The 27560-nt window shown below is 36.1% G+C and overlaps 1 protein-coding gene across 1 annotated transcript; it reads left to right on the top strand.

Annotated features, from left to right (window-relative positions):
• The first annotated feature begins 313 nt into the window (after positions 1-313).
• Positions 314-26777, top strand: LOC121423952 (general transcription factor IIF subunit 1-like). Its single transcript, XM_041619502.1, has 13 exons — positions 314-444; positions 11702-11781; positions 13132-13204; positions 14828-15033; positions 15868-16038; positions 18226-18337; positions 20628-20706; positions 22552-22705; positions 23039-23211; positions 23758-23831; positions 24518-24662; positions 25244-25355; positions 26304-26777. The coding sequence occupies exons 1-13, from the start codon at positions 430-432 to the stop codon at positions 26515-26517; spliced, it is 1608 nt and encodes a 535-aa protein (XP_041475436.1). The 5' UTR covers positions 314-429; the 3' UTR covers positions 26518-26777.
• The last annotated feature ends 783 nt before the right edge of the window (positions 26778-27560 follow it).

The following is a 27560-nucleotide window of genomic DNA, read 5'->3' as shown; positions in this document are numbered from 1 at the left end:
AGATTTTATCATATATTTTTTTTACAATAAAAATAATATACATACGTTTGTTTCCGAAAGGAATGATTTCATTCAATGGCAATACAGGAAATCATGAGAAAAACAATACCAATGGACATTATGCGTAAATAAGATAACCATCACTACCGTCACCATGGTAATGATTATCATTATCATTTCTATTACACCCATGGGCAAAATACAAACAAAAACAATTTCCATTATTTTTGAATTATTGTTTTAGTTTATTATTGTTTTGTACTTGTTTCTAGTATAAAAGAAACTGTTAACGCCCTCTCTGTTTATTGCCTGACAGTTTTCGGCTGGCACAGAAGAAGTTTTGTTGTTTGGGTGTTACTTGATGCTGTCCGAACACATTTGCATGATTTTGTGAAGTTTAAAGTAATACTGCGTATAACATTAGCTGAAATGAGTCATCAACCGGTAAGAAAATCGTATTTCATCCCAAATGTTGAAGAAGGTCGTCTGTTTTATACAAGTTTTACTTTGATAGCGAATTTGTGTCCGTGTATTGTTAAGTCCCGCATGTTGAAATTTGTATACGCCTAGAGTCTTACTCTTAGACAGCTGGCAGCCGTCTGTTTCGAGGAGTTTTTTAACATTTTTTTTTTAAAATTTCTCCTCATACACAGACGGCTCGCTATCGTGCAGCCACCATTAGGGGACTTGCAATGCAAAATCCCCCCGTCGGGGCTCTTCAATTTTTGTCTTTTTTAATGAATAAAAATTTTGAAAATTAATGCGACCATAATGCAAATTAATATTCCCTCTTGTCTTGGCATTAATTGCCAAAAAACGGAGAAAAATCATGTAAAAGGAACAAAAACAGTGACTTACCTCGGTTGTCGCTCGAATTCACTTCCCCGTTTTATCCACTCATTCAATGAACAAGGTTATAATATAACCTTGTTCTCAGTTATATCTCCATGTGTGGCAAAATAAGGGTGGCAATGTTTGGCTTATTTTCTCTTTTTCTTTGGGGCAAATGTTCGATTTTTTTACACTGACAGTTTTCATTACACCTATTATTCATACTACTTGGCTCTTATTTCAATTTGATTCTTTAAATAATTTTCTACTTAATTAAAAATAGAGATCAAAAAATGAAAATTTTCTTGCCATATTACTTTCCACCAGTCTGCTTTCCACCAATAGAGGGCGTACACAAAAATATGCCCCAAATTCAACTTTTTGAGCGCTCTGGTGAATACAAAAATTATTCCCAACTAATGAAAAATAAATTGCAACTGTATGAAAATTAGTAATTTTGGTCACAAAAATGATATTTTAATGATTTTTTGAAGTGTGTGCTCTGTTCAACATTGGCATACCATAGTCCTACCTGTAGATTCACCACAGGCAGGGTGGTAGCAGTGAACAAGTGTTTTATCCGATCTTAAGTACATAAACATATGGCCATTGAGTCCCCTGTACAGATCGCGCTAGAACTTCGGTCTCTGTATTTGGTGAGTTAAGCCAACGGAGTTCAGCTGAACAACCAAAATAACAGAGACCGAAGCTTTTGGTCTAGTAGAGTCTAGGCCTAGTCATTCTAGACGACAGCCCCATAATTACTTTACATGTAGGCACTTGTTCACTGCTACCACCCTGTCTGTGGGGAATCTACAGGTAGGACTATGGTATGCCAATGTTGTACAGAGCACACACTTTAAAAAATCATTAAAATGTCACTTTTGTGACCAAAATTACTATTGCTGTTGTCGATAGGCCTCATATCGACATTGATGTCGACATACGAAGGATTTTCAATGTTTCCGACATGTCGACATGCACGCACCCACATCGACATGCAAACATAAAATAAAAAGGGGTCTAGCCTAAAGTCACGAGTATAAAGCTTAGCTGAAAAGTTGGAAGCTTTTATCCACAGTAAGTGGCGCGATTAAAAGGTTTATTCAGCTATAAAGCGGCACATTAAATGAAAAAAGAATACCTGCGAGCTGCGCGGCAGCAGAAATACGTCAGTGCCTGAGCTGAGTCGAGTGTGGGCCGGCCTGCCCGATCGAGCTGCCGCGCCCCTCGACGATCGCGAGCGTAGCGTAGCCGTAGTAGCATTCACCGTACCCATCCATATGTACCCATCGCTATTCACCGTGCTTGATAATACGTTGCTCCTCAATGCATTACTTTTCACATAAACGTTTTTGTCAAAGTTGTGACCGCCGCAATTGAGCGCTTAATTCAAATCACGAAGTCACAGAAAACTTCCCTTCCTTCGTTTGGAGATCGTTGCACGGATCGCCGCGGAAGTGATACTGAAATTATCGGTCGATTTTTATTATTTTTTACTGTCAATTTGAGGAGCTTGCGTTTGCAGCACATGTGTACCAGCGTATAATACGCAATGATCACTATTGTAATTGGTGATTCTCAAATTGGCTCCGAGTGTTATTGCGCAATGCTTTCGAGACCGGATCGTGGTACAAAACTTGATTCTCCAGAAAAAGATGTGGATTAAATCGGTGATTTTGAAAGTGAATTCACTCTAGCTTAGTGAAAATATGTTTTCCCGAACTGAGCCTGTATTATATAGATCTAGATCTAGTGTGGGGATATTCTTCGTGTCAAGGTGAATACGTTTGATTGAGAGTGTTATGTTCCACGATCGAATGATTTTTTTTTGTTAGGGAGCCTAGGCTAAATTACGGTCCCTTTTTCATGTCGACATTGTCGATGTCGGGATTAATTTTTAAGCGACATGTCGACATGGATTTTTGTTCCCGACAACAGCACTGAAAATTACTAATTTCCATACAGTTGCAATTTATTTTTCATTAGTAACTTGTGAATAATTTTTGTATTCACCAGAGCGCTCAAAAACTCGAATTTGGCCCTTTTGGGGCATATTTTTTGTTACGCCCTCTATTAGTGGAAAGTAATATGGCAAGAAAATTTTCATTTTTGATCTAGATATTTAATTAAGAAAAAAATAATTTAAAGAATCAAATTTAAATAAGAGTCAAGTTGTATAAATAATAGGTGTAATGGAGACTGTCAGTGTAAAAAAAATCAAGCATTTGCCCCAAAGAAAAAGAGAAAATAAGCCAAACATTGCCACCCTTATTTTGCCACACATGGAGATATAAGTGAGAACAAGGTTATATCATAACCTTGTTCATTGAATGAGTGCATGTAGGCCTAGATCTACCTGTGCATATCTGTTAAGAAACTGGGACTCCACTCACGTGCATTTGGGTTGCTCTAGCTTAGAACGAAGCTTTATATCACTAAAAGACAAGTACTCTAACAAGTAAATATATGCTACTTAATGAAGTAGTATTAATGTTTAATCTGTACTCACCAGTTCTTTTCTTGAATTTTCTGGCAAATTCTCATGCTTCTGAGTTGTGGTAGACAGCTACACATGCAACTTTATTTATAAATGGAGTGCCCCTTACGAGAGTTGTTAATGCTGCATTTTGGTCTGTGTTCAAGGCGTTATTCTGTTCTATCTTTTATACTAGGTATGAGATTGAAACCACAGCCATGACAGCAAGTATTTGCACTCTTCCATAGCCTGGAGGTGTCTGGGGAGTAAAAATCATCTACTTTACGTAGGCTTACTCCCCTAACGCCTGGCTCGGCTACCTATGCCTGGCTGTAGAGGCCAGGATTACCCATGGTGAACCTAGACCTAAATCACCAGTTTTAGTTTTTCGCCCACAGTTATGTACATGGGCAAGTTTTATGTTTACTCCCATTTAAACCATTCTTTAATAATTTTCATTCCCTAATAATGCTAAAAATTGAAAGAAGTTAAGAGGAAGAGCGTTCACTTACCCCGTCTGTTTAGTCCTCCATTTTGATTTCTTTTGTTATTAATACCTAGATACACACGCGGTAACAAGTGTGCAGAGCTGCAACTTAGATTTAAAAAATACTTGCATTTGTCAATAAAAATCACGATCCGAAAAATATTTGTTTCGGTTGATAAATATCAAAGTAATTTATATGATATTTATCAATTAAAACAAATATTTTGCGATTCCTGATATCTATCGGCAGGTGCAAGTATTTTTTTAATCCCGATCAACAATGAAGCGATGTTTGCCGACTAATTCGAAATCCAGGGTCAAACACGGTCTATTGTACGAGGTTAGTACATACTAACCTCGTACAATGTGTGAGTGGGAAAGAAATACATCATTCAAAATTGAAATAAAACGTACTTTGGACGAGATGACCTTACTTATGGCGTGCACCTTCATGTTCTTTTTTTGTTGTTGCTTGTTTGCTTGTCAAATTTCTTTTCGTCGAGATGACCTTCTTTTTTGTGGGTGATAAACTTTTTTTTTTTTTTTTTTTTTGCTTGTCAAATTTTCTAGCCCCTGGTCCCCCTACCTTGCGAATCTGCACGGGCGTCGGGGGCTGGGGGATGAGGAAAAGCGATGAGAGGAGAAAAAAATAGAAGGGAAAAAGAGGACAGAAAAAAAAGTGAACGAAAGAAAAATTAATGGAAAGTAAATGAAGAAAATAGTGAGAAAAGTGGTGGGGTAGGTCAAGATTCCATGCAAAAAGAAATGCGCAGAGTTTGAGATTTTGTCTGTTTGGGCTAATGTCTGTCTGTTTGTTGGACTGGTGCCTGTTGCAAAAATTATTAAGCTGATGGAATCAGGAAATGTTCCAACTGCTTCATGTGATAGAATTTAGCTGATGTAGGTATAAATCGCGCTCTAACGCTCTAAAATGTGTTCCTTATTAAAAAGTTTTCCTTCATATTCATTTTTGCAAAAGAATATAAAGTTTTCAATCAATTGTCTAGTTATTCTGTTTATGATAAAAATACTTAGAACTTACACTATTTTTTCACCCTGATAAAAAGATTGTGAAAATATAAGAAAAATCATTTAAAAATATCGGTAAAGGTTTTATTTGAAAAAAAATTGGAGTTAATAGAATTTCGAATGCTTGATTTGTGACGTCATAAACGAGCAGTTGCTCTATCTTCTATGTAATATAAAATGCCAAAATTTCCCATTTTTAATGGTCCTTAATGAGTGACCTACTTTTCTTCTTTTTGGAACGAGTATAAAGTTATCTATCGATAAACTGAATGTACAATAAAAGTCATTCATGTATTTCTTGACATTTTATTTACTTTTTTTACTATAATTATATCCGATATAGCTGCTCGCAAAGGCCTATGCCGTCACAAATAATTTAATCTTGCCTTTGAAAAAAAAATTTTTGGTGGGGGATAGATTTTCCTCAAATGCATTCCAATTTTAAAAAAAATTCTGCTATTTTCACAATAAGCTTTAAATGAATTCAACTTTGCACTACTTAATTTTTTCAAAGACAAAATATCGAAATTACATCTAGTCATTATCATCAACATCACCAATGTTATTATCATCATCATCACCAACGTCATTATCATCATCATCACCACTGCCACCATCATTATCTTCATCATCATCACCGCCACCATCATGACCATCATCATCTTTCTTTTTTCTTATTTTTTCCCCTTCCCTTATTTTTTTTCTTCCTATTTTCCTCCTTTTTTTAGAGGGGCACACCACCATGCCCCCTCACTGGATATCCGCCTCTATATGAGTTTGTTGGTGTATAAATTGGCGGATACCTCATGAATATTGATAAGCAATATATGCAAAAAACAGTTAGATATACAGGGCCCACAGTATGGAACTCATTACCAACTTCGATTACGGAGAATGTCTTTTTGAATACTTTCCAAAAAAATCTTAGTTTATCTGTTGTCATATTAATTTAATCTAAATTTAGATTTTAGCCTATGATATTAATTTTGAATTTTACCTGAGAGAGAGATGGGTAGGGGGGTGGGGGAGTCGGGACAGGGGGCAGGTAGGGATAGGGGGGCAAGACGTATAATTCAAATACATGCGCCATCTAATATTATTATCATTATTATATTTGTATTTTGTTAACTTTTGGACTCCTGCCATTTACAAGCTTTCTTAAAAGCTTTCTACAGGTGTTCCATTTTCCATTTATTTCTATCACTTACAATATTAATTTACTATGCTTATGTATTTGATCTATTTTTGTATAAACATGTGTATTTCAAATGTACATATTTTGTTGTTTTTTAATGGAAAAGAATGAATGAATTGAATTGAAAAAAAGCACGAGCTGACCTTTTTTTTATATTTAAAACTGATAGAGAGACACATTTTAAACAATTTATGAATCTTATTAATAATTCATTAGCTTACCAATCGAATCATTCGATTGCGACAAGATCTGAGAATTGAGTGTTTTTAAGAATTCATTAAAAGCATAAAATTGTATCTCAACATTAAAATAAGGCGGGCGCAACACATGAGCTAAAGCTTTATATACCGATAAATTTTTTTTGACATTTTAAGTATTTTCGGTATTCATGAAAAAGATTGATATTTCATGAAAGCTCAAATCCCGAGGAGGAATATTTTTTATTAATTGACTTAAAAAAAACTGTTCTAAGCCCCATTTAATATTTGATTATAAGTTGCGTTAAACAGCGGAAAAGCAGAAAAAAATAAAGTATATTGTGTTCCTCTATCATAATTCTCTTTCTCTTTAACCCTGGTTCCTTTTTTTGGGGGGGGAGTATTTTTTTTTAAAAGAGAGAAAAAAAGATTTTGCTGGCTAGTGGATGTAGTGGTAGGGACCTACCCCCCCCCCCGTAGTTACATGTTACGCCAATATGGGACCGAATGATCCTACATGTCCAAAGCGAAACTTGTGCAATCAATTAAACATTATTTTTAAAAAAATGAAAGCTTGCGCTGTTTAACTTCAATCTCTTTTACCTAAATTTGCGATGAATGCTAGCATTATAAAATATATAATTATCAACATCTGGCGAAAAGAATAACCAACCGATCAGCTGACGAGAACGCGTATCACGTGATCTTTATATCAGCTTCGATCACAAGTCAGAAGTGAAGAGCAACTGCCAAGAAAAGCAGGAAAAAGTTTTCAAAATGTAAGTTCCTCTTTATTTCTTTCAATTTTTGTTGTTGTTGATAACAACTATACAGTGCGTCCCAGAAAAAACGAAACCGAGATTTACCGATCATTTATCATTACTTAATCATAAATAAAATAGACAAATGACCTACCAATTTAAAGCTTAGAATCACCTCTTTCATCTGATATTACTAAGATTATTTCTCATTCACGCATGAGTGAGCAAATACAATTTGAAGAAAGGATATCAAAAACTCATTTGGCGGGGGGTATCTGGGTTTCAAAGAGAAAACCACATTTCTGAAAAGTTCAATATCTCCTTTTTAATTTGATACCTAAATTACAGAAAATGATCAAGAGATAACAAAGTTCTGGTCATTTGAAATAAGGCTTGAATTTCAATAATTTCATAAAATGAAGAGGTTCTCCAGGCTGGCTTTCAAACTCACTCGACACTCCATTTTGTTGACGATCAGCCATGCATTAAATCTTTTGTTCACCATGCGAAAGCTTCTGTGGGAAAGCGGTGAAAACACGTTTATCTCATGAAATTATGGAAATACAAGCCTTATTTCAAATGACCAGAACTTTTTTATTTCTTAACCATTTTCTGTAATTGAGGTACCAAATTAAAGAGCAGATATTGAACTTTTCAGAAATGTGGTTTTCTTTTTGAAACCCAGATACCCCCGCCAAATGAGTTTTTGTCCCACCTGCGAAGCAGAGTGAGACTATAGGCGCCGCTTTTCCGACGGCGGCGGCGTCAACATCAAATCTTAACCTGAGGTTAAGTTTTTGAAATGTCATAACTTAGAAAGTATATGGACCTAGTTAATAAACTTGGCCATAAGGTTAATCAAGTATTACTGAACATCCTATTAGAGTTTCATGTCACATGACCAAGGTCAAAGGTCATTTAGGGTCAATGAACTTAGACCATGTTGGAGGAATCAACATCGAAATCTTAACCTGAGGTTAAGTTTTTGAAATGTCATCATAACTTAAAAAATATATGGACCTAGTTCATGAAACTTGGACATAATAGTAATCAAGCATCACTGAACATTTTGTGCAAGTTTCAGGTCTCATGATTAAGGTCAAAGGTCATTTAGGGTCAATGAACTTTGGCCTAATCGGGGGTATCTGTTGAATTACCATCATAACTTTGAAAGTTTATTGGTCTAGTTCATTAAACTTGGACATATGAGTAATCAAATATCACTGAACATCCTGTGTGCATTTCAGGTCACATGACCAAGGTCAAAGGTCAATGAACTTTGGCCGAATTGGGTGTATCTGTTGAATTACCATCATAACTTTGAAAGTTTATGGATCTGATTCATGAAACTTGTACATACTGTAAGAGTAATCAAGTATCACTGAACATCCTGTGCGAGTTTCAGGTCACATGATCAAGGTCAAAGGTCATGTAAGGTCAATGAACTTTGGCCATGTTGGGGTTTTTTGTTGAATAACCATCATATCTCTGTAAGTTTATTGGTCTAGTTCATAAAAAGTGGACATAAGAGTAACCATGTATCACTGAACATCTTGTGCGAGTTAGAGTAGTATTCAAAGTCAGTATTGCTGCTAAATTGAACCGCGTGATGCAGGTGAGACGGCCAGAGGCATTCCACTTGTTGGTATCCTTTCTTCAAATTGTTTTTGCTCACTCATGTGTGACTAAAAAATAACCTAAGTAGTATCAGATGAAAGAGGAGATTCTAAGCTTTATATTGGTAGGTCATTTGTCTATTCTATTTATGATTAAGTTATGATAAATGATCGCTAAATCTCGGTTTTGTTTATTCTGGGACGCACTGTATGTACCCTTGAAATAAAATTGCATGTTAGATAAGAATATAGCTCGTACTTGAAATATAAAATGGAAATATCATCTTCCCAAAGATTCATAACCCAAAATACTACTGATGTCGCCTATGAGGACCATACATGTTAATGTTTGGACCTCATTGGTACTAGGAGTGGGCCTAGTAGTACTAGTGTGCGGCACCGTAAATTGTTTAGTACTTAGTAGTGGATCGTATTACTAGGGATGCCACCCCAAAAATTGAAGTCAAGTGTTGTAAATCTAGTTTTAAATAGTTTAGCTGGAATAAGCTCTGAAGCATGAGTAAAATGACACCAAGATCATGAAAATTGGACCAGGGGTTGCCAAGATACGGCCAATTTAAATTTGGAAAAAAGGCAGATTTCTTGCCAAAAAGTGGCAAACATCACTTATTCAATGAACAAGGTTATGATGTAACCTTGTTCTCGGTTACATCTCCATGTGTGGCAAAATAAGGGTGGTAATGTTTGGCTTTTTTTCTCTTTTTCTATGGGACAAATGCTTGATTTTCTTATACTGTCAGTTTTCATTGCAACTTTCTAGGCTCTTATGTAAATTTAATTCAGTAATTTATTTTTTCTTAATTAAAAATAGAGATTAAAAAATAAAATTTTCTTGCCATATTACTTTCCATCATAAGAGGGCGTACGCAAAAATATGCCCAAAATTCAAGTTTTTTGAGCGCTCTGGTGAATACAAAAATTATTCCCAAGTTACTAATGAAAAATAAATTGCAATGTATAGAAATGAGTAATTTTGGTAACAAAAGTGATACTTTAATGATTTTTTAAAGTGTGTGCTATGTACAGCATTGGCATACCATAGTCCTACCTGTAGATTCCCCACAGGAATTTCCGCTTTCAGACATGCTGAAACGGAATTTAAGATTTTCTAAAACGGAAATTTTAAGAAACGGAAAATCACTGTCCTTAGAATTAATACATAGGCCTACTGTGAGAAAACTGTCACTGGCTCTAAATGACCAATTTTGAGACTGATCGGAGGATGGACATGGAATGAAATTTGAAGAATTGTAAGAAGATTAGTTTTTAAATGTTTTTAAGGTAGTTTTGTTGCATGAGTTTTACTTTAACGACCCTCTGTTTCAAAGTCCGGAGACTAATCCACTGGGCCACAACACTCCACATTGTAGTTAATGAGTCTTGGACATTAGGGTATTCCAAACCAATTTGAATGACCGCTTAAGTTCTTCTCCACGAATGCTTCAAGCACTCCCATTACACGTTAAACTAGTTTCCAGTATTTGGTTTTAGGACTGTAATGAGAACGGGGTCTATTTGGTGACGGATTACTGTGCCAGGTGAAACATTTCTGTTACTCATATGCACACCAATACATAGAAAGGAAGAGAAGAAGAAGGAGAAGATCCCGGGGAGAAGATGTATGCTTACCTCACGGAGAATACATAGCAGTAAATTACACTCCTTGTGATAAAAATCCATCTGAAATACAAATGCTACAAAAAGGATGCCTCTTGACACAACTGTAAAGGCAGATGTTATGAGCACTGTATATAATTATAGTTTATTTACAATTCATGCAGAATCTATGTGAAATTGGTAAATCATACAATTAGAAATCAGATATGACCAAGTGCGAGGGATCAAAGAATTTGACACCCTTCTGAACTTGTCATGCCATGTAACATGATACCGTTAATTAAGACTGGTGCTTAGTGCCTACTTCTTGTACAAAACCTTCATGACTGAGTGACTTATTCAATTATTGCATATCTCTTTCCTATTTTCTCATCATGATTCATTGTTTATTTGCCTTTTTTTTCTACATTCTTTGTCAAATATCTCTGATTTGATTTGTTAGCAATAAAACAGCATGTTTACATGTAGGTGCAATTTCTTGGTATTTTTGTTCTTTTAGAATTGGCTACATGTATCAAGTTGTGCATGTTTGAGATTGATATCAATCACTTGCATATATGCATGTACATGTATCTATTTCTGTAAGACATCAATATGATTTCTTTACAAGGAAACACAAGTTGTTTTAACTCTTTATATGTAAATTTAGCTTCTGATTACCTACAGTAACTTTAATATTGTATACATTAATTTCAACAGTTAGCATATTCAATATGTTAATTGGAATTTGTTGGTAATGATATTGATTACCTTTATGTCCATGTATCAAACCAAGATCTGAAATTGTTTGCTGAGCACATTTCAGTTATTATGAACTCAAAGTCATACTGACAAAATTATTTAGTAGTCCTTTGATGGATGATTATTTAATTTTGAATATTTTTATTTTAAGAATTATGAATTGTTGTAATTTTTTGTGCATACTTTCATTTCATAGAAAATAATATACAGTGATACTTGTTTCGTCTATCATTTTTATCTCTATTTCTCTTTCTCTCTCCTGCTCTCTCTAATTCTCATTCTCTCAACTTTCTTTGTCTCCCTTTCTTCTTCTTCTCCTCCTCTTCCTCCTCCTCCTTCTTCTTCTTGTTGTTTCTTCTTCTTCTCCTTCTTGTTCTACTTTGTCATCTTCTTATCCTTCTTCTTCTTCTTTATCTTCCTCTCCTTCCCCTCCTTTGTCTTCTTCTCCTTCTCCGCCTCTTCCTCCTTCTTCTCATTCTTCTTCTTTATATTTTTATCCTTTTTCTTCCTCTTCTCATTCTCCTTTTTCTTCTTTTTCTTCTTTTCCTTCTTATCCTTCTTCATCTTCTCCTTCTCCTCCTCCTCCTGCAATAAAGAGGAGGACACAGTCAAGGCCAAGAAAGATTTAGTTTAATGAAAAAAAGTTAGTGTATACAGTATCTCTATAAAGAGAAGTTTAGTATTTTGAAGGGAAAATAATGTATATATTTTCTTTTCATATTCACAGAGTACATCTTCATCATCCTTATCAACACCTGCTAGACCCAGTACAGGAGATGTGAAGGAATTCAATTTCAGATTCCCTCTGTAAGTGTACTTTTTAATGTTCAATGCCTATTAATCAGTCCTAATTTGTATCCTGCATATGAGCTTTTTTTCTCTCATGGTCTTAAAACAAGAGTGGCTGTTTCTACCACACTTCTACACCTTCATCTCCAATAACAAGACATCTCTATCCAACTATCCACTTGGTCTCCCGGGGGGCCACTTCCATTGACGAGTGGATACCATGCGCAACCATGAGATCTCAAAAAGCACCCTAAACAAATATTTTCCATATTCTGAAAATGCACCCCTTAACAAGTATTAGCATGTGAAACCCTACCCTTTAATAACAAGTACTAGTATTGGAAACAAAACAATACTATTGGCAAGTATTCCCTGAATATTTGAAAATTCCCTGTATTATTGAACCCCTAAACAAGCACAGTGATATTTCAAAATACTAGTACATGCCACGGATGTCGGTCGTCGGTTTTACTTTTACGTACATTGTACATCATTGGGCTTAGTACAGCCCCACTCGCGCAAATCGTACACTCTAAACACGTAGTGTTGACTCTTGGGGCAAAAAGTACATCCTTTATAAAACATTTTAGTCTTGATTTTTATACCCTTGCAAATTTTACCCTAAACACATAACTTTCCTAGCGAAACAGATACATGTACCCTTTGTTCATTGTTTTAGTGTTTTTGACGTAACGTGCCTTATCTTGAAAAAGACATCTTTTTTACATTTTTTTTTTGGGTCGCGCATGGCATCCATTCTTCAATCTAAGTGGCCCCCCGGGCTTGGTCTACTAGCAGATTTCAAATTTGCAAATTATCTGACACCATCATGGCTCTTTAATACAAACTTTGTCTATTATCAAATCGGTTTAATTTCTGTGTGGTCCTACCATCAATTGCAGGGCTCAACTTAAGAATTCAAAGATGTAAGGCCATTTTTGATTGGGCACTTTCAAGGAAAGGAAATGTGGTGCTCACTTTGGGGGCATCCAAGGGCATTAATAAAAAGGACCTCAATAGAAATACATGTATGTACTTCCAATGAGCCCATCAATGTGACACATACTTGTACACTGGATTGCCACATGTTTTTGACAGGGCAAATTAGGCTAAAGAGATGCAATGGAAAATAGGAGATTAGCATATGTATATGCATATGTATATGTCTACTGTCTTTGTTAAAGTTATTTTGTTACGTAGGATGTTAGATTTGGCTATGTAGCAATTGAACAAAAAACTTGAGATATTGAAGTAAATGGAACTTGATTATATACTAAAGAAAGGCTTTTCGGGAGCACTTTTGACTCTGCCCCTCCTCAAGCCCCTCAGTCATACATTTTACAGTGATACTATTCTTTTTTTTCACAGGAATCAACGGAAGAAGTACAGTGTGATGCAATTCAACAGAAATGACAATGTTGATCTCTCCAAATGGAAGCAGGTACACATGCAATTGTATAGTTAATTAGTGGATAGTGCAATGGGGGGGGGGTCACAAACCATGAAATTCTGACTGACCACAAAATCTCAAATATCCAACACTTATGATCTATGAGGTGATGTGTTGTATACCACATGCAGAGCTGCCAAGTAGTACGATTTTTCCGTATTTCATACGGAAATCAATTTAAAATACGGAAGTACGCTTTTTCATGATAAAATACACGAAAAAACAAATTAGAGATGAAAAGGTATTCTGTGTGTTGCTGCCCTCTACGTTCAATGAGTTATGCTTTCATCAAGGCTTTCCGATTAGAATTTTCGATATCCTGGCGAATCATTGCGGGTGACAAGTTCCGAGCGCACGCACGTATTCTACAAGCGCAAAGCAGCGGCTCAAATCGCGATATTTTGCGACTGGTAAATACGTCTGTAAGGACGATGATGTCATCCAAGATGGCAACTTACGTTGACCGACGGAAGGATCGAAGATGACGATGGTTCGATCATAATTTGAAACGAATTAGCCGTAACTGCGGTCTAAGGTACGATATTTCTGAATTTCATACATTTTTCCGTAAATATGGATGCAATTTCTTTTTCATAATGTGATATTTTATGATTTTATGTGCAAAAAAAGATCGGAAAAAAAACAGGTTTCCGTCGAATGTTAGATCTAACGTTACTGCTAATACGTTGTCTGTACGTTCGGGCCTCCAAATTCTTCAGTCTGGTGAGTCAGCCAACGCAGTTCAGCGGAACAACCAAAATCTAGACTGAAGCTTTCGGTCTCGTGTGCGACGGTGTGGGGCGCAAAATAATGTAAGAAGTGATTGAACTTTGCCATTAGGCATGCATATTTATCTCATGGTAAAAATATGGATTTTTTGTCAAAATACTGATTTTGGGGGATAAGAATACTGAAAATGCAAAATACAACTTGGCAGCTCTGCACACACAACTCAAAATGTAAGTGCAATCTTAATTCAAACTAAGATCTGTACATGTATGTGACCCATCTTTCACACCTCTCTCTGTTTTGATCCTCTGCTCTTCGGAGATTAGTGATAAATTGCAGTTAATAGCATAGATGAGATAATCATGAAATCTAGCTCATTATTTAGGTAGCATGTGAAGAGTACAGGCGATGGGTATGAATTTATTTCTCTATAAAATACAGAGTCCATTCTTATATATAAAACAATGATATTGCGATTGATTAAACCCTGGTGATATGAAATAAGTATATTACATGTATATTTGACAATCATTTCTAACAGCCCAGTCTTATTAAAGCTTTGTGACCAGTGTTTAAGATTTCATTGATACTTCATGAAAATGAGAGTGTTTGACTGTTTATTAAAACATCATACTATGTACTATCTAAGCCAAGAGAGTTAATTTCTTACTCCAAGACATACATGTATCTACAGTTGGGATATTTCTATTAATTAAATATTCATGCTAGGGGAAATGTTTTTACACGTCTTCTGAATGAGTTTGTTTGGATTGTTTTTTATTGACGGAGATTGTTTGGATTGTTTTACATCTTCATGAGTTTTTTTTAATCCGAAGATGTGGACAAATAACTTCCACAATACCTCCTTTGACCACCATTCTCCAGGCTAAGATGGAACGAGAGAACAACAAGATCCACTACAAGACAGACCTCGATGACCTCCCAAAGTTTGGGGCCGGGAGTGAGTTTGGTCGTGAGAGGAAAGAGGAAGCAAGGCAGAAGAAATACGGCATCATCGCACAGAAGTACAAGGAGGAGGATCAGCCATGGATTCTCAAACAGGGAGCAGCTGATGGAAAAACGGCTAAAAAGTAAGTGAAGTATATATCATTAGAAAAAGATTGAGAACAAGGAAAAGGAGCAGTATACATAAAATGAGAAGAGGAAGAGGGGAAAACAAGAGCCAATGATGATTGTGTTGATGAAGAAGAAGAAGAGGAGGGGGAGGAGGAGGAGAAGAAGAAGAAGAGGAAGGAGAAGAAGGAGAAGAAGAAGGAGAAGAAGAAGAAGAAAAAAGTGAGGAGGAGAAGGAGAAGATGAAGAAGAAGAAGAAGAGGAGGAGGAGGAAAAAGAAAAAGTAGAAGAGGAGAGTAAAAGACTGGAGGTGAGGCACTAATTTCTCTACGGACAAACAAAATGACACTGAAATTATATTTTCAATGTGCAAGCCTAGAAAATGTCTATTTTGTGTAAGCCCCAAAAGCGTCTATTTTTTGTCCCCCTAAATCCTTGTGCCATGAAGTGACAGCCCTGGGCCCCATCTTACAAAGAGATACGATTGATCTAATTAATCTTGACTCCCAACAATGTAATAACTTTCCACAGGAAATTTGCAAAGTGTCCTTTGTAAACAAAGGAGAATTGACAAAATTTCCAAGAAATCGATGAACTTATAAATATACATCATATCTAGAACTTTTCTTGTGAACAAACATGCATAATAGATGTTGACGTTGCTGGCCATCCATAGTTGCGATCAATCAGATCAATCACAACACTTTGTAAGACGGGCCTCTGGTCATTTATAAAGAAAAAAATACATGTAGTCTACAATTTAGAAGACAATCGTGTTTTATTAATACACATCTTTATTTATTTTGAAATAATGTGTAATGATATAACTAGAGTCTGTCTCTTTGTTGCAGGTATCGTGGAAGGAAGGAGGGAAGGATAAATGAGAACTCTAGTTACTTCATCCTCTCTCAGCTGGCTGATGGAACGTTTGAGGCGTACCCTGTTGACTCCTGGTATAACTTCACAGCGATGCAGACGTATAAGACGCTAAACGCAGAGGAAGCAGAGGAGGAGTTTGGCAGGTAATCTTGATAACTTTTATTTTTATTGTCTCAAATGTTTCATCACTTGAATCAAAGGGGACATTCCCTCTGACATCAAGTTGCTTTAGTTAAAAGGATAGAGGTTTTGTGGCTGGACATTGCACCTCTAGGTCCAGACTTCAAATCAAAGGGGACATTCCCTCTGACATCAAGTTGCTTTAGTTAAAAGGATAGAGGTTTTGTGGCTCAGTCTCTGGACATTGCACCACTAGGTCCAGATTTCAAATCAAAGGGGACATTCCCTCTGACATCAAGTTGCTTTAATCAAAAGGATAGAGGTTTTGTGGCTCAGTCTCTGGTAATTGCACCGCTAGGTCCAGATTTCAAATCTGACATCAAGTTGCTTTAATCAAAAGGATAGAGGTTTTGTGGCTCAGTCTCTGGATATTGCACCGCGAGGTCCAGATTTCAAATCAAAGGGGACATTCCCTCTGACATCAAGTTGCTTTAATCAAAAGGATAGAGGTTTTGTGGCTCAGTCTCTGGTAATTGCACCGCTAGGTCCAGATTTCAAATCAAAGGGCACATTCCCTCTGACATCAAGTTGCTTTAATCAAAAGGATAGAGGTTTTGTGGCTCAGTCTCTGGACATTGCACCACTAGGTCCAGATTTCAAAACAAAGGGGGCATTCCCTCTGACATCAAGTTGCTTTAAGGATAGAGGTTTTGTGGCTTGGTCTATGGACATCGCACCACTAGGTCCACATTTCAAATAAAAGGGGACATTCCCTCTGACATCAAGTTGCTTTAATCAAAAGGATAGAGTTTTTGTGGCTCAGTCTCTGGATATTGCACCGCGAGGTCCAGATTTCAAATCAAAGGGCACATTCCCTCTGACATCAAGTTGCTTTAATCAAAAGGATAGAGGTTTTGTGGCTCAGTCTCTGGATATTGCACCGCGAGGTCCAGATTTCAAGTCAAAGGGGACATTCCCTCTGACATCAAGTTGCTTTGGTTAAAAGGATAGAGGTTTTGTGGCTGGACATTGCACCACTAGGTCCAGATTTCAAATCAAAGGGCACATTCCCCCTGACATCAAGTTGCTTTAATGAAAAGGATAGAGGTTTTGTGGCTCATTCTCTGGATATTGCACCGCGAGGTCCAGATTTCACGTCAAAGGGGACATTCCCTCTGACATCAAGTTGCTTTAATCAAAAGGATAGAGGTTTTGTGGCTCAGTCTCTGGTAATTGCACCGCTAGGTCCAGATTTCAAATCAAAGGGCACATTCCCTCTGACATCAAGTTGCTTTAATCAAAAGGATAGAGGTTTTGTGGCTCAGTCTCTGGACATTGCACCACTAGGTCCAGATTTCAAAACAAAGGGGGCATTCCCTCTGACATCAAGTTGCTTTAAGGATAGAGGTTTTGTGGCTTGGTCTATGGACATCGCACCACTAGGTCCACATTTCAAATAAAAGGGGACATTCCCTCTGACATCAAGTTGCTTTAAGGATAGAGGTTTTGTGGCTCAGTCTCTGGTAATTGCACCACTAGGTCCAGATTTCAAATCCCACTGCAGCATGTGTGTCCTTTGGCAAGACATCTGTCTACCCTTGCAACTCTCCATCCAGGTTTAGTAAATTTGTATTTGGTAGGAAGGAATTTCTTGAATGCTTGAGCACCCAATTAGGGTAGCCATGCCAAAGCCAGGTAATATTATGCAGTGCTGAGAAACAAATTCTATTGATTCCTATTTCTTTTATTGCTGTTGTTGTTTTAGCTTATACAGCAGGTATCATTCAGTAGTGAATATTTGCTCTGATGATCTAACATCGTCTTATAATAGTAGCATGAATTAATTTTTCTGCTGATACATTAAATGAACATGAAAATGGCACTTATGGGATTAGGGAGCTGCTTGAATAATGAAGAAATTAAAATATGAGTAATAATGTGTCAAAATGAAATTGTGTATCTTACTTTATAGTTTAAAATGCCTTTGTTCTTTTTACGATGGAAAAATAAATCTATTCATCTGGACTTACTTTGATTGGAACAGAGAACAGTTTCACGTCCAATCCGGGACGCTTCTTCAGCTCTTATGAATTGACGGGATATCGTTGTTGCCGATTGGCGCCGAAGCACCGTCGATGTTATTGGCTTGGAGACGTCGAGAAATTTTTCGGATTACAGAATTGTAAATTTGTGATTTGTTCTTTTTACAGGAGAGACAAAACGATGAATTATTTCTCGGTGATGGTGCAGAAGAAACTCAGGGACTCAAAGGAGGAAGAAGAGATAGAGGAACAGTCATCTAAATCAAAAGGCTCTGATCTTGTAAGATTAACTTACCTTCCCACATTATCTGTCAAAATATTCTTCATGTTCTTAAGGGAGGGATTTAGGCACCTTATCAAATATCAGAGGTGCATATTTCCTGCTGGAATCGTGCGAGAAGCTTTTCATTCTGAACCATCACAGTCAACAGAGACCAAAAAAATGACTGGAGGAGAGCAACAATGAAAAGAAAAGCATAGCATCCTCGGGACCCTGCACAGACTTTTGACAAGTTACCTTCTGTTATATTGACTGGCCTTGAGGGGAATATTGTATTAGCTGCCTGCACTAGAATCATACTGCCCCGAGTCGCTGAACGAGGTCAATAAGATTCTTCTGAGGGCAACATTTTTGTCTCGATCTGCTATGCAGGCGAGACAAAAATGTATAGGCGCTGCTTTTCATTTCATTGAAATCTTAACCAAGGTTATGTTTTTGAAATGAAGAAAGTATATGGACCTAGTTCATGAATCTTGGACATAAGGGTCATCAAGTATTCCTGAACATCCTGTCTGAGTTTCAGGTCACATGATCAAGGTCAAAGGTCATTTAAAGGTTATGAACTGTGGCCGTGTTGGGAATATGTGTTGAATTGGCATTATAACTTAGAATGTGTATGGATCTATAGTTCATTAAACATTGACATAAGGGTATCAAGTATGAATGATTGTTTTGCACATGTCTTAGGTGACATAATCATGGTCTAAAGTCATTTTTGGTCAATGGACATAATATTTTATAATCATATTAGTGTTTTCTTCTGTGAATAATTTTTCATTAGCTATTTTAAAAGGCAGGACTGCTGCTATATTGATTTGCGTAATGCAGGCCAGACTGCCACAGGCATTCCACTCGTTTTCTGTTCTCCCCTCAAGGCCAGTCAGTATTATTACCTATAGCTGTAGTACATGTAATTCAAGCTATTATATTTAGCAAATTATATGTGTTTGCCTGTCAGTTTCTCAAGTTCAGGTTCATCATGTACAAAAATGTAATTCTAGCAAAGTAATTGTAATCTAAACTGTTACTGTGCAAATACCATGATTGTGCACACATTCTTGCACAGGGTTCGATGAACTGGGAATATAGACCAATAATTTGATACAGAGAAGCATTAGGGAAATTACACATTTTTCAGAGGAGAGATATATGAATATTAAAGGGGAAGTTCACCCTGACAAAAAGTTTATTGTAAAAATAGCAGAAAAACTTATAAAAAATATTGCCGAAGGTTTGAGAAAAATTCATCAAATAATTAAAAAGTTATTAGAATTTCAATTATTTGATTTGTGACGTCATATGCGAGCAGCATTCATACATAGCGAATGGTATAAAATCAAAGAAATGTCATTTTCTCAGAAAATTGAAAATGGTTTTCACTGTACCTTTTATATATCAATAGACAAATCATTTCACACCCGATCATGAATAGAAAACAAAATTAAGTCATCAGGAACCATAAAAAAATTGAAATTCATGCATTTTATATTACATAACACATGGGGCAGCTGCTCGTTTATGACGTCACAAATCCAAAACTTTGAACTCTAATAACTGTCTTACTTTCCAACGGATTTTCCTCAAACCTTCACCAATATTTTTTACTAATTTTTCTGCTATTTTTACAACAAAGTTTTTTTCAGGGTGAACTTCCCCTTTAAGGCCACAAGCAATACAGCCAAGGTTTCGCTTAGGCATTGTGACATATATTGTGTTGAGTCAATCAATTTGACAGATCAAATACATGTTTTTATTCTGTCTCAAGAACACTTCATTCAGGCAATAACAACTAAAGGTGAACTCACACCTTACAATTGGTCTGCGACCCGATTCAAGAACAAATTGATGCAAATATTGAAGCATGAAGCATCTTACTGTGCAAGGCTCTAAATCATCCAAATAATTATGTCCAAATCTGTGCCAATGCTACCTACCATTGTTATTAGAACAAAAGCGAATTCAATGTCTAGTCGTAATGACGTCATAGCAATCATACGATTATCTACGTTTTGAAACCAATTTGGCTTTTACTCCAAAAGAACAGCCTGCAATCATCAAAGATTGTTGCATTAGTATTTTTGCATGTATTGAACAAGAAATAAAAGGATACTTTTCATTCCGATTTTCCTAAAATGAGCAAAATGCAATTTGTTCCTAATTAATCGGATCGTGGATCAGTCGTAAGGTGTGCAGAGGCCTTTACTTGTATAATTGGCACATGAATGCGTGATGTGTTTCCATAATGTGTAGTCTTGACTTGAATATAATAGTCTTTTTTTATTTAATTCAGACCCTAATGGAGGATGATTACTTCTTATCATCTGGGGAAGAGAATGAGGATAGCGATGATGATGGTGGTGGAGGAGGAGGTAAGGGTTGTTTAAAGGACAAGTCCACCCCAACAAAAAATTGATTGGAATAAAAAGAGAAAAATCCAACAAGAACATAACACTGAAAATTTCATAAAAATCGGATGTAAAATAAGAAAGTTATGACATTTTAAAGTTTTGATTACTTTAACAAAACAGTTATACGCACATTCCAGTCACTATGCAAATGAGGGAATTGATGACACCACTCACTCACTATTTCTTTTCTATTTTATGGTATGAAATATGAAATATATTAATTATCTCCTCATTGTCCTGTGAAACAAAGTTTTATGTCTCCCTGAACCTATGGAATTACCATTGTTTAACATTTTATGGTTCAGTCAACTTTGTCCATAAAGGAAACCAAAACCCAAGACGAGAAGCAATCTTATTTGAAAGAGTAACATGAGAGGAACAATTTAAAAAAGGTTTCATCAAAATCGGTTATGGAATAAGCAAGTTATGGGAGTTTGAAAACTCTTGTACTTTCTATCGGGATCCTCAAATTGGCAAACGTGCTTCAAAATGGCTGATTTTGTGGACAACTCTCCATTTGTTTTGTACACAAATTTTTAGATTTTCCTCATTATCTTTCAAATTGCATTTTGCCTCCTGAGCACAACATGTCATAGGGACATATAATTCACACCACATATGTCAAGGCTCTGGAAAATCTGAAAATGTGTGTACAAAACAAATGGAGAGTTGTCCACAAAATCAGCCATTTTAAAGCATGTTTGCCAATTTGAGGATCCCCATAGAAAGTACAAGACTTTTTAAACGTCCATAACTTGCTTATTTCATAACCGATTTTGATGAAACTTTTTTTAAATTGTTCCTCTCATTTTACTCTTTCCAATAAGATTACTTTTCTTCTTGGGTTTTGGTTTCCTTTAATGTCAAATCTGTAAAAAATTGAAATATTGTATAATTCAAACAATGGAAAAAAAAAGAAATAGTGAGTGAGGGACATCATTGATTCTGTCATTTGCTTGTGACTAAATTGTGCATATAACTTTTTTGTGAAAAATAAGTGAAACTTTGAAAATGTCATGACTTTCCTATTTTACATCCGATTTTGATGATATTTTCAGCATTATGCTTGTCCGATTTTTCTCCATTGATTCAAATCTACATTTTTCTGAGATGGACTTGATTTTTGATCAGTGGGAACGTTTCTTGTCACAATACTTAAAACAATTTATCTGGTAATATTTGAGATCAACAGGAAGAAGCTTACTTTTTTTTTTTGGGGGGGGGAATAAAACTTTACGTCTGTGTTACAGGGAGCAGACCTAGTTCAGTCTACCCAAGCATTTTGTTTGCAACGTTACAACATGTATAGCAGCACGTTTTCAATGAATTGCATTTTTACCTGAAATTGGACACAGTAGATCACACTATCATAATGCACATTCTCAAGGTATAATGTATTTTTCCATATCAATTATTACTATAATTATTCCTTGCATTTCCCATTAGGCCCAAAGTGCTCTCACGTACCCTGAATTAAATTGTGTATTGTTTATTTAAGAAATGGATTTATGATGCCTTCTGGACGATACAAATCTAGATCAGGTGCCTGTTCCATAAACAGTTACAGCTGTTGTAACTGTGTCATTATGGCAACTACTATGGCAACAGGGCTCAGCAGCTAATCAAAATCAAGGTTACCATGGTAATTTCATAATGGCAAAGTTACAACAGTTGACACTCTTTATGAAACGGGCCCCAGATTTGTAAACTTTAGTCTGTGAGGCATAAAACGTCAGCTTATGTAGGCCAGCAAACACTCTCAATATTGGTAGTATAATACTGTATCTATCATATATCGTCTGACAGGTAAATCCAAGTCTAAAAAGAAGGTGAAAGGCAAAGATAAGAAGACGACCAAGAAGAGACCTAAGAAGAAAGATGTAGACAGTGAAGCTGAGGAAGAGAGTGATGAAGGTGACTTTGATGGCAGGGAGTTTGATTATATCTCAGAACAATCAAGGTACTCTATTCACATGGAAAGGAAAAGCATGATTTTAGAGAAATCTTTATCAAAAGGAAGTGTGTCTCAGAATAAAATTAACTCATTTTCTGAGAAAGGTATCACAGTTACCATACATGTTTTGATTAAAAATTTTAATACTCATAGCAAAAGTTAAATCTTTCTTTGATTTCAAAACGACTACTCATTAAATCATGATATATTTTAGGAGTTACCTAAATTAACCTGTAGAGTATGCTCTTTTGAAGTAAAAATTGGACACAACACATTTTATGGTTTTGGGGGTAGAGAGCTTCTTGCACCAAGTAATAATGTTCTTTTTTGATCCTTTAGTGATGATGATGAGATGGAACTTGCCAAAACAGACATCAAAGGTTTAGATCAAGAACTCCAACAATTGGAAGAAGAGGAAGATGATGAGGAAGAATCGAAAGAAGATAACAAAGAAACCAAAGAGGGCGACAAACTTAACGAATCAAAAGAGAGCAAGGGCAAAGATAGTGATGGTGAGGTTTTTTTATATTGTTAAGCAGTCTTAGATTTTTTGACACAACTTTATGATTTTCTTCAGACCTCAAGAGGCTAAGGCCAGGGACCAGATTTCCTAGACTCCTAGGCCCGTATTCTGAAGTCGGATGCAATTTGAACTTGGGTCTATAGTTTTGATCAATTCTGGATAACCAATTGTGACACAAGTCTCTATCAGTTCATGTTCAATATATCAACCCATCTTGTACAACGCTTATTGTTTAAAATGTTATGTTCAGATTGAGGTATGTTATGGCTAAATAATACATTGGGAGCATTTCATCAACATTTTGGTCCGTCAAGTTGTCAGATCTGGCAGGAAGCACCATTACTATGGTAACTGTCCCATAAAACAGTATTTGTCCGGTAAAACATCCGACAGTTTCTTTCATGCAACACTCCCAAGTATTTCTGCAAGTTTTTACCAGAAAGTAAAGTTTTAAATGTTATTTTTATTGTGGATCTTTCATGAAATGTATTTTGATTCCTAATGATAATCTTTTTGTTGTAATTATTTTATTTAGAGAGTAGTTCTGACAGCTCAGGTTCGGACAGCGACATCGATGAGAAGAATATACAATCTGCAATGCTTCTTCAGGTAACGATCATTTCTGGATGCTTTGTAGTTAACCCTGTGGAGACTGATGGGTGTGTTGTAGCACAGCTAGCCAGTATCTTATGAGTTATTCTTAAATAAACCAAAGCTGACTGTCTACAGTGAAAGGGTTTTGATTTGCAACTGTTTAAAGATAAATGAAAGTAGTTGCATTAAACACTGATTTCTCGAGAAAGTGTATGAAACCAGGCTTAATTGTCACTATATCATGGAGGATCTAGATCTGGTACAGTTACATAAACTGAACTTTGTGAAATCTTGAAATCTACGCTGAAAAATGTTCACACTGAAGATCACCAACACAGATAAGCGCACGTGGGACAGTGTATTATTATTGCTTTGAATGTTGGCCCGACGCTTGACCCAAATCCCGTGCTTATTTGCTAATTTCTCAGCAATAACACAATTTCTTCCAGAATCCTTTGGCACATATCTATACAAACAGACACTTTGGTGGTCATTTCATTGGATTCTGTATGAACTCATTTTGTAATCGTTACCACAACTGGAATTTATCTTTAAGGTATGCTTTACAAATCTTGCATGATATCAAATGAATGCAAACCCTATGTTCAGTCACATTGTCAAACAAATTTAGTGAAAATATGCTGATTAGTGTTGTGATAAATTCTGTTCTGTGTTCTGTTTCAATTTGATGGTGTGTTCAGAAGAAACATGGTCGAAAATCAAATGAAAAGACGCCCTCTAAGTCAGGTAGCGGGAGCCACAGTAGATCACAGACGCCTACCGTACCAGACAATTCTCAAACAGATACTACGTTATCAGATGCAGCTATGAAACTTGAAAATAAAGGTATGACGAATTATTGTTATTCTTATTATTATATCTTCATTATCGTCATCAGCATAATTTTGGTTTTCAATATCTTCATCATCATCATCAAATTTACTATCAGCCAATCAGATTGGAGGATTTCAGTAACTTTTAACTGTTATTGCACCTTTACTAATATATAACAAGTTTTATGAAAAGGGTCCCAGGCCTTTATAAATTTTGATAGTTTTAGGGCAAGGCCGCTTATCTTAAAAGCCCATTCTCCTGTCACTGCAGAAATGGAAAGAAAATGAAAAAAAATGGGTACCCAAAATATTGATGGCCAATTAAAGGGGCATTGAGGCCAGTGAACATGGCATCCAAGACCATGGGTTAGGAGTGATTCAAGCCTTGTGAGTTATATTATTGAATGCACTCTATTATTACCCTATCCTCCTATGACTTCCTTTATTCAGTGCCTTATTCATTGAGTTTATCTTTGTAATGCATTACTTGTTATATGATATATCATTTGTATGGTACTCATTAAATTGTTTACTGTGGAAACTAAATTTCCTGATAAGAATGTTGACTGATGTACTTTATGTAATTTTCTTTAGATGTATCAAGTAAGAAGAGATTGAACCCCACTGATTCACCTGCTACTAAGAGACCAAGGACGGAGAGTCCTGTTCCTGGTTCATCATCATCATCAAACAAGACAGCATCTGGGTGAGATACTTGTGCCCTGTGTGAACAAAAATAATACTAGGGCGAAGGGCCATTTTGGGCATCCATCCCCCCCCCAAAAAAAAAAAAATGTTAACAATGAATACATAAATAGATAAATAAATAAATGAATGAATGGATGAATGAATAAGTAAATGAATAAAAAATCAATAAGTAAATAAGAAATTAAATAAGATAAAAATAAATAAATACTAAAGCAAAAAGATAAAGATTATAAATGATAATAGAAATATAAGATGAATAACTAATTGATTAAAGAAATAAATTAATCAAGAGATAAATAGAGAAAATAAAAGAAATATGTGAAAGAAGACATCTTCTGGGTAAGGGCTATTATTTGCACTCTAAATGCCATGAAAAGAGGGCTCAGCAACCAAGCGTAATCAAGGTTTTACATGGTAGTTACAATAATGGCAACGTTACCATTGTCTCGTTTAAATGGGCCCCGGATGAAAGTCAGTAAACATATACAATTAAAGATAAATGAAAGTAGTTGCAGTAAACACAGATTTCACGAGAAAGTCTGTAAAACCAGGCTTAACTGTCACTATATCATCGAGGATCTAGATCTGGGACAGTTACATAAACTGAACTTTGTGAAATCTTGAAATCTATCCTGAAAAATGTCCACACTGAAGATCACCAACACAGATAAGCGCACGTGGGACAGTGTATTATTACTGCTTTGAATGTCGGCCGGATGCTTGACCCAAATCCCGTGCTTATTTGCTAATTTCTCAGCAATTACACAATTTCTTCCCGAATCCTTTGGCACATATTTTTTTGTTTATACAAACAGACACTTTGGTGGTCATTTCATTGGATTCTGTACAAACTCAATTTGAGATTGTTACCAAAACTGGCATCTATCTTTAAGGTGTCTAAATAGAATAATTAATAAACTATTTTTGCCCTTTTCATTGCTTGCAGTCATGTGCCCTTGACAGAGGAAGAGGTAAAACGATACTTAATGAAGAGACCTATGACCACCAAAGACTTACTAGTCAAGCTGAATCCCAAGAGGACTGGACTTCCTAAAGAACAAATCGAGACCAAGCTGGCTGAGATTTTGGGCAAGCTTGCACCAGAGAAGAGGAAAAAGGATAAAAAGATCTACTGGTTTATCAGAGAACATTCCAAATAGTGACGGTTTTCAGATGGTGGTTCCATGGACAGTGATCAGAAAACAAGCAGGAATTTGGTGTTCCTGAGAATCAGGGGTTGTGTGAGGTTGCATAAGCCTTTCTCGGGAAATAGTCATTGATAGTGATGCATAATTTCTGGCATCATCATTGCTGACAAAAGGAGAATCATGATCAGGAGTAGTGTCATCATCACCATTATCATCACCTTCATTATCATCATCAGAAGCAGTATCATTGATATCATTATCATCACCATCATCACCATCATCGTCATAAATACATGTACCACTATCATCATCATCATCAATTCCAACACCATCATCATCATCATCATCATTAATACCACCATAATCATCATCATCATCAAAAGCAATATCATTGATATCATCACCACTATCATCTATAACATCATTATCATTTGGTTATACTTGTTCATTGAAGGGTATTGGGAAATACATGTCCTTACTAAAAAAGCCTTAGCTACCCTTCTTGCTGGAGGATCTTCATGTGACCACTATTTACTGGAGATTTCTCCTATTCTTATGCACAGAAGCACCAGGAGTTAACAAGCAAGAACATTGATTTCTGTCGACCCAGGGCCTCCATTTATTTCGCAAACAAAATGTTTTGCACTTAACCCGTTGAAGACTGAGTGCATGCATTTGTGGGCTTGTGTTTTTGAGTGTTCTAACATTATCAGCAGCATTATGTGCCTCTATGGAATCAGGAGCATTTCATAAAACAACTTGTCTGTGATTTATCTGATGAATCTGCTATCAGCAAATAGATGCAAGGATTTCACAAGCTAACTCTTGTTGTTGTTGACTGAATCACACTAAAAAATGCTTTATGAAATGATCTCCATGTGATGAATGAACATGTTCGTACAACACAGGTCACCAGCATTAACCCATAGTTTAACTCAGAAGCATTTCATTTTTTGATTGAGCCAATTTTCATAAATTGCTACAAAACACATCTCCTAGCCATTTGAATCAGAATATTGGAATCCTAAACAACTATTCATCTGTGGAAAGCCAAG

This window comes from Lytechinus variegatus, chromosome 11 (genome assembly GCF_018143015.1).
Source record: "Lytechinus variegatus isolate NC3 chromosome 11, Lvar_3.0, whole genome shotgun sequence".
In the NCBI taxonomy this organism is placed as follows: domain Eukaryota; kingdom Metazoa; phylum Echinodermata; class Echinoidea; order Temnopleuroida; family Toxopneustidae; genus Lytechinus; species Lytechinus variegatus.
Note: the sequence above shows the minus strand (reverse complement) of the source record. Positions and strands in the feature narration are given on the sequence as shown.

Excerpts from the sequence above, each read along its gene's own strand:
- LOC121423952 (XM_041619502.1), top strand. Across the intron at positions 20,707-22,551 it reads TGATGGTGGTGGAGGAGGAG|GTAAATCCAAGTCTAAAAAG; the intron begins GTAAGGGTTGTT and ends ATCGTCTGACAG. Across the intron at positions 25,356-26,303 it reads TCAAACAAGACAGCATCTGG|TCATGTGCCCTTGACAGAGG; the intron begins GTGAGATACTTG and ends CATTGCTTGCAG.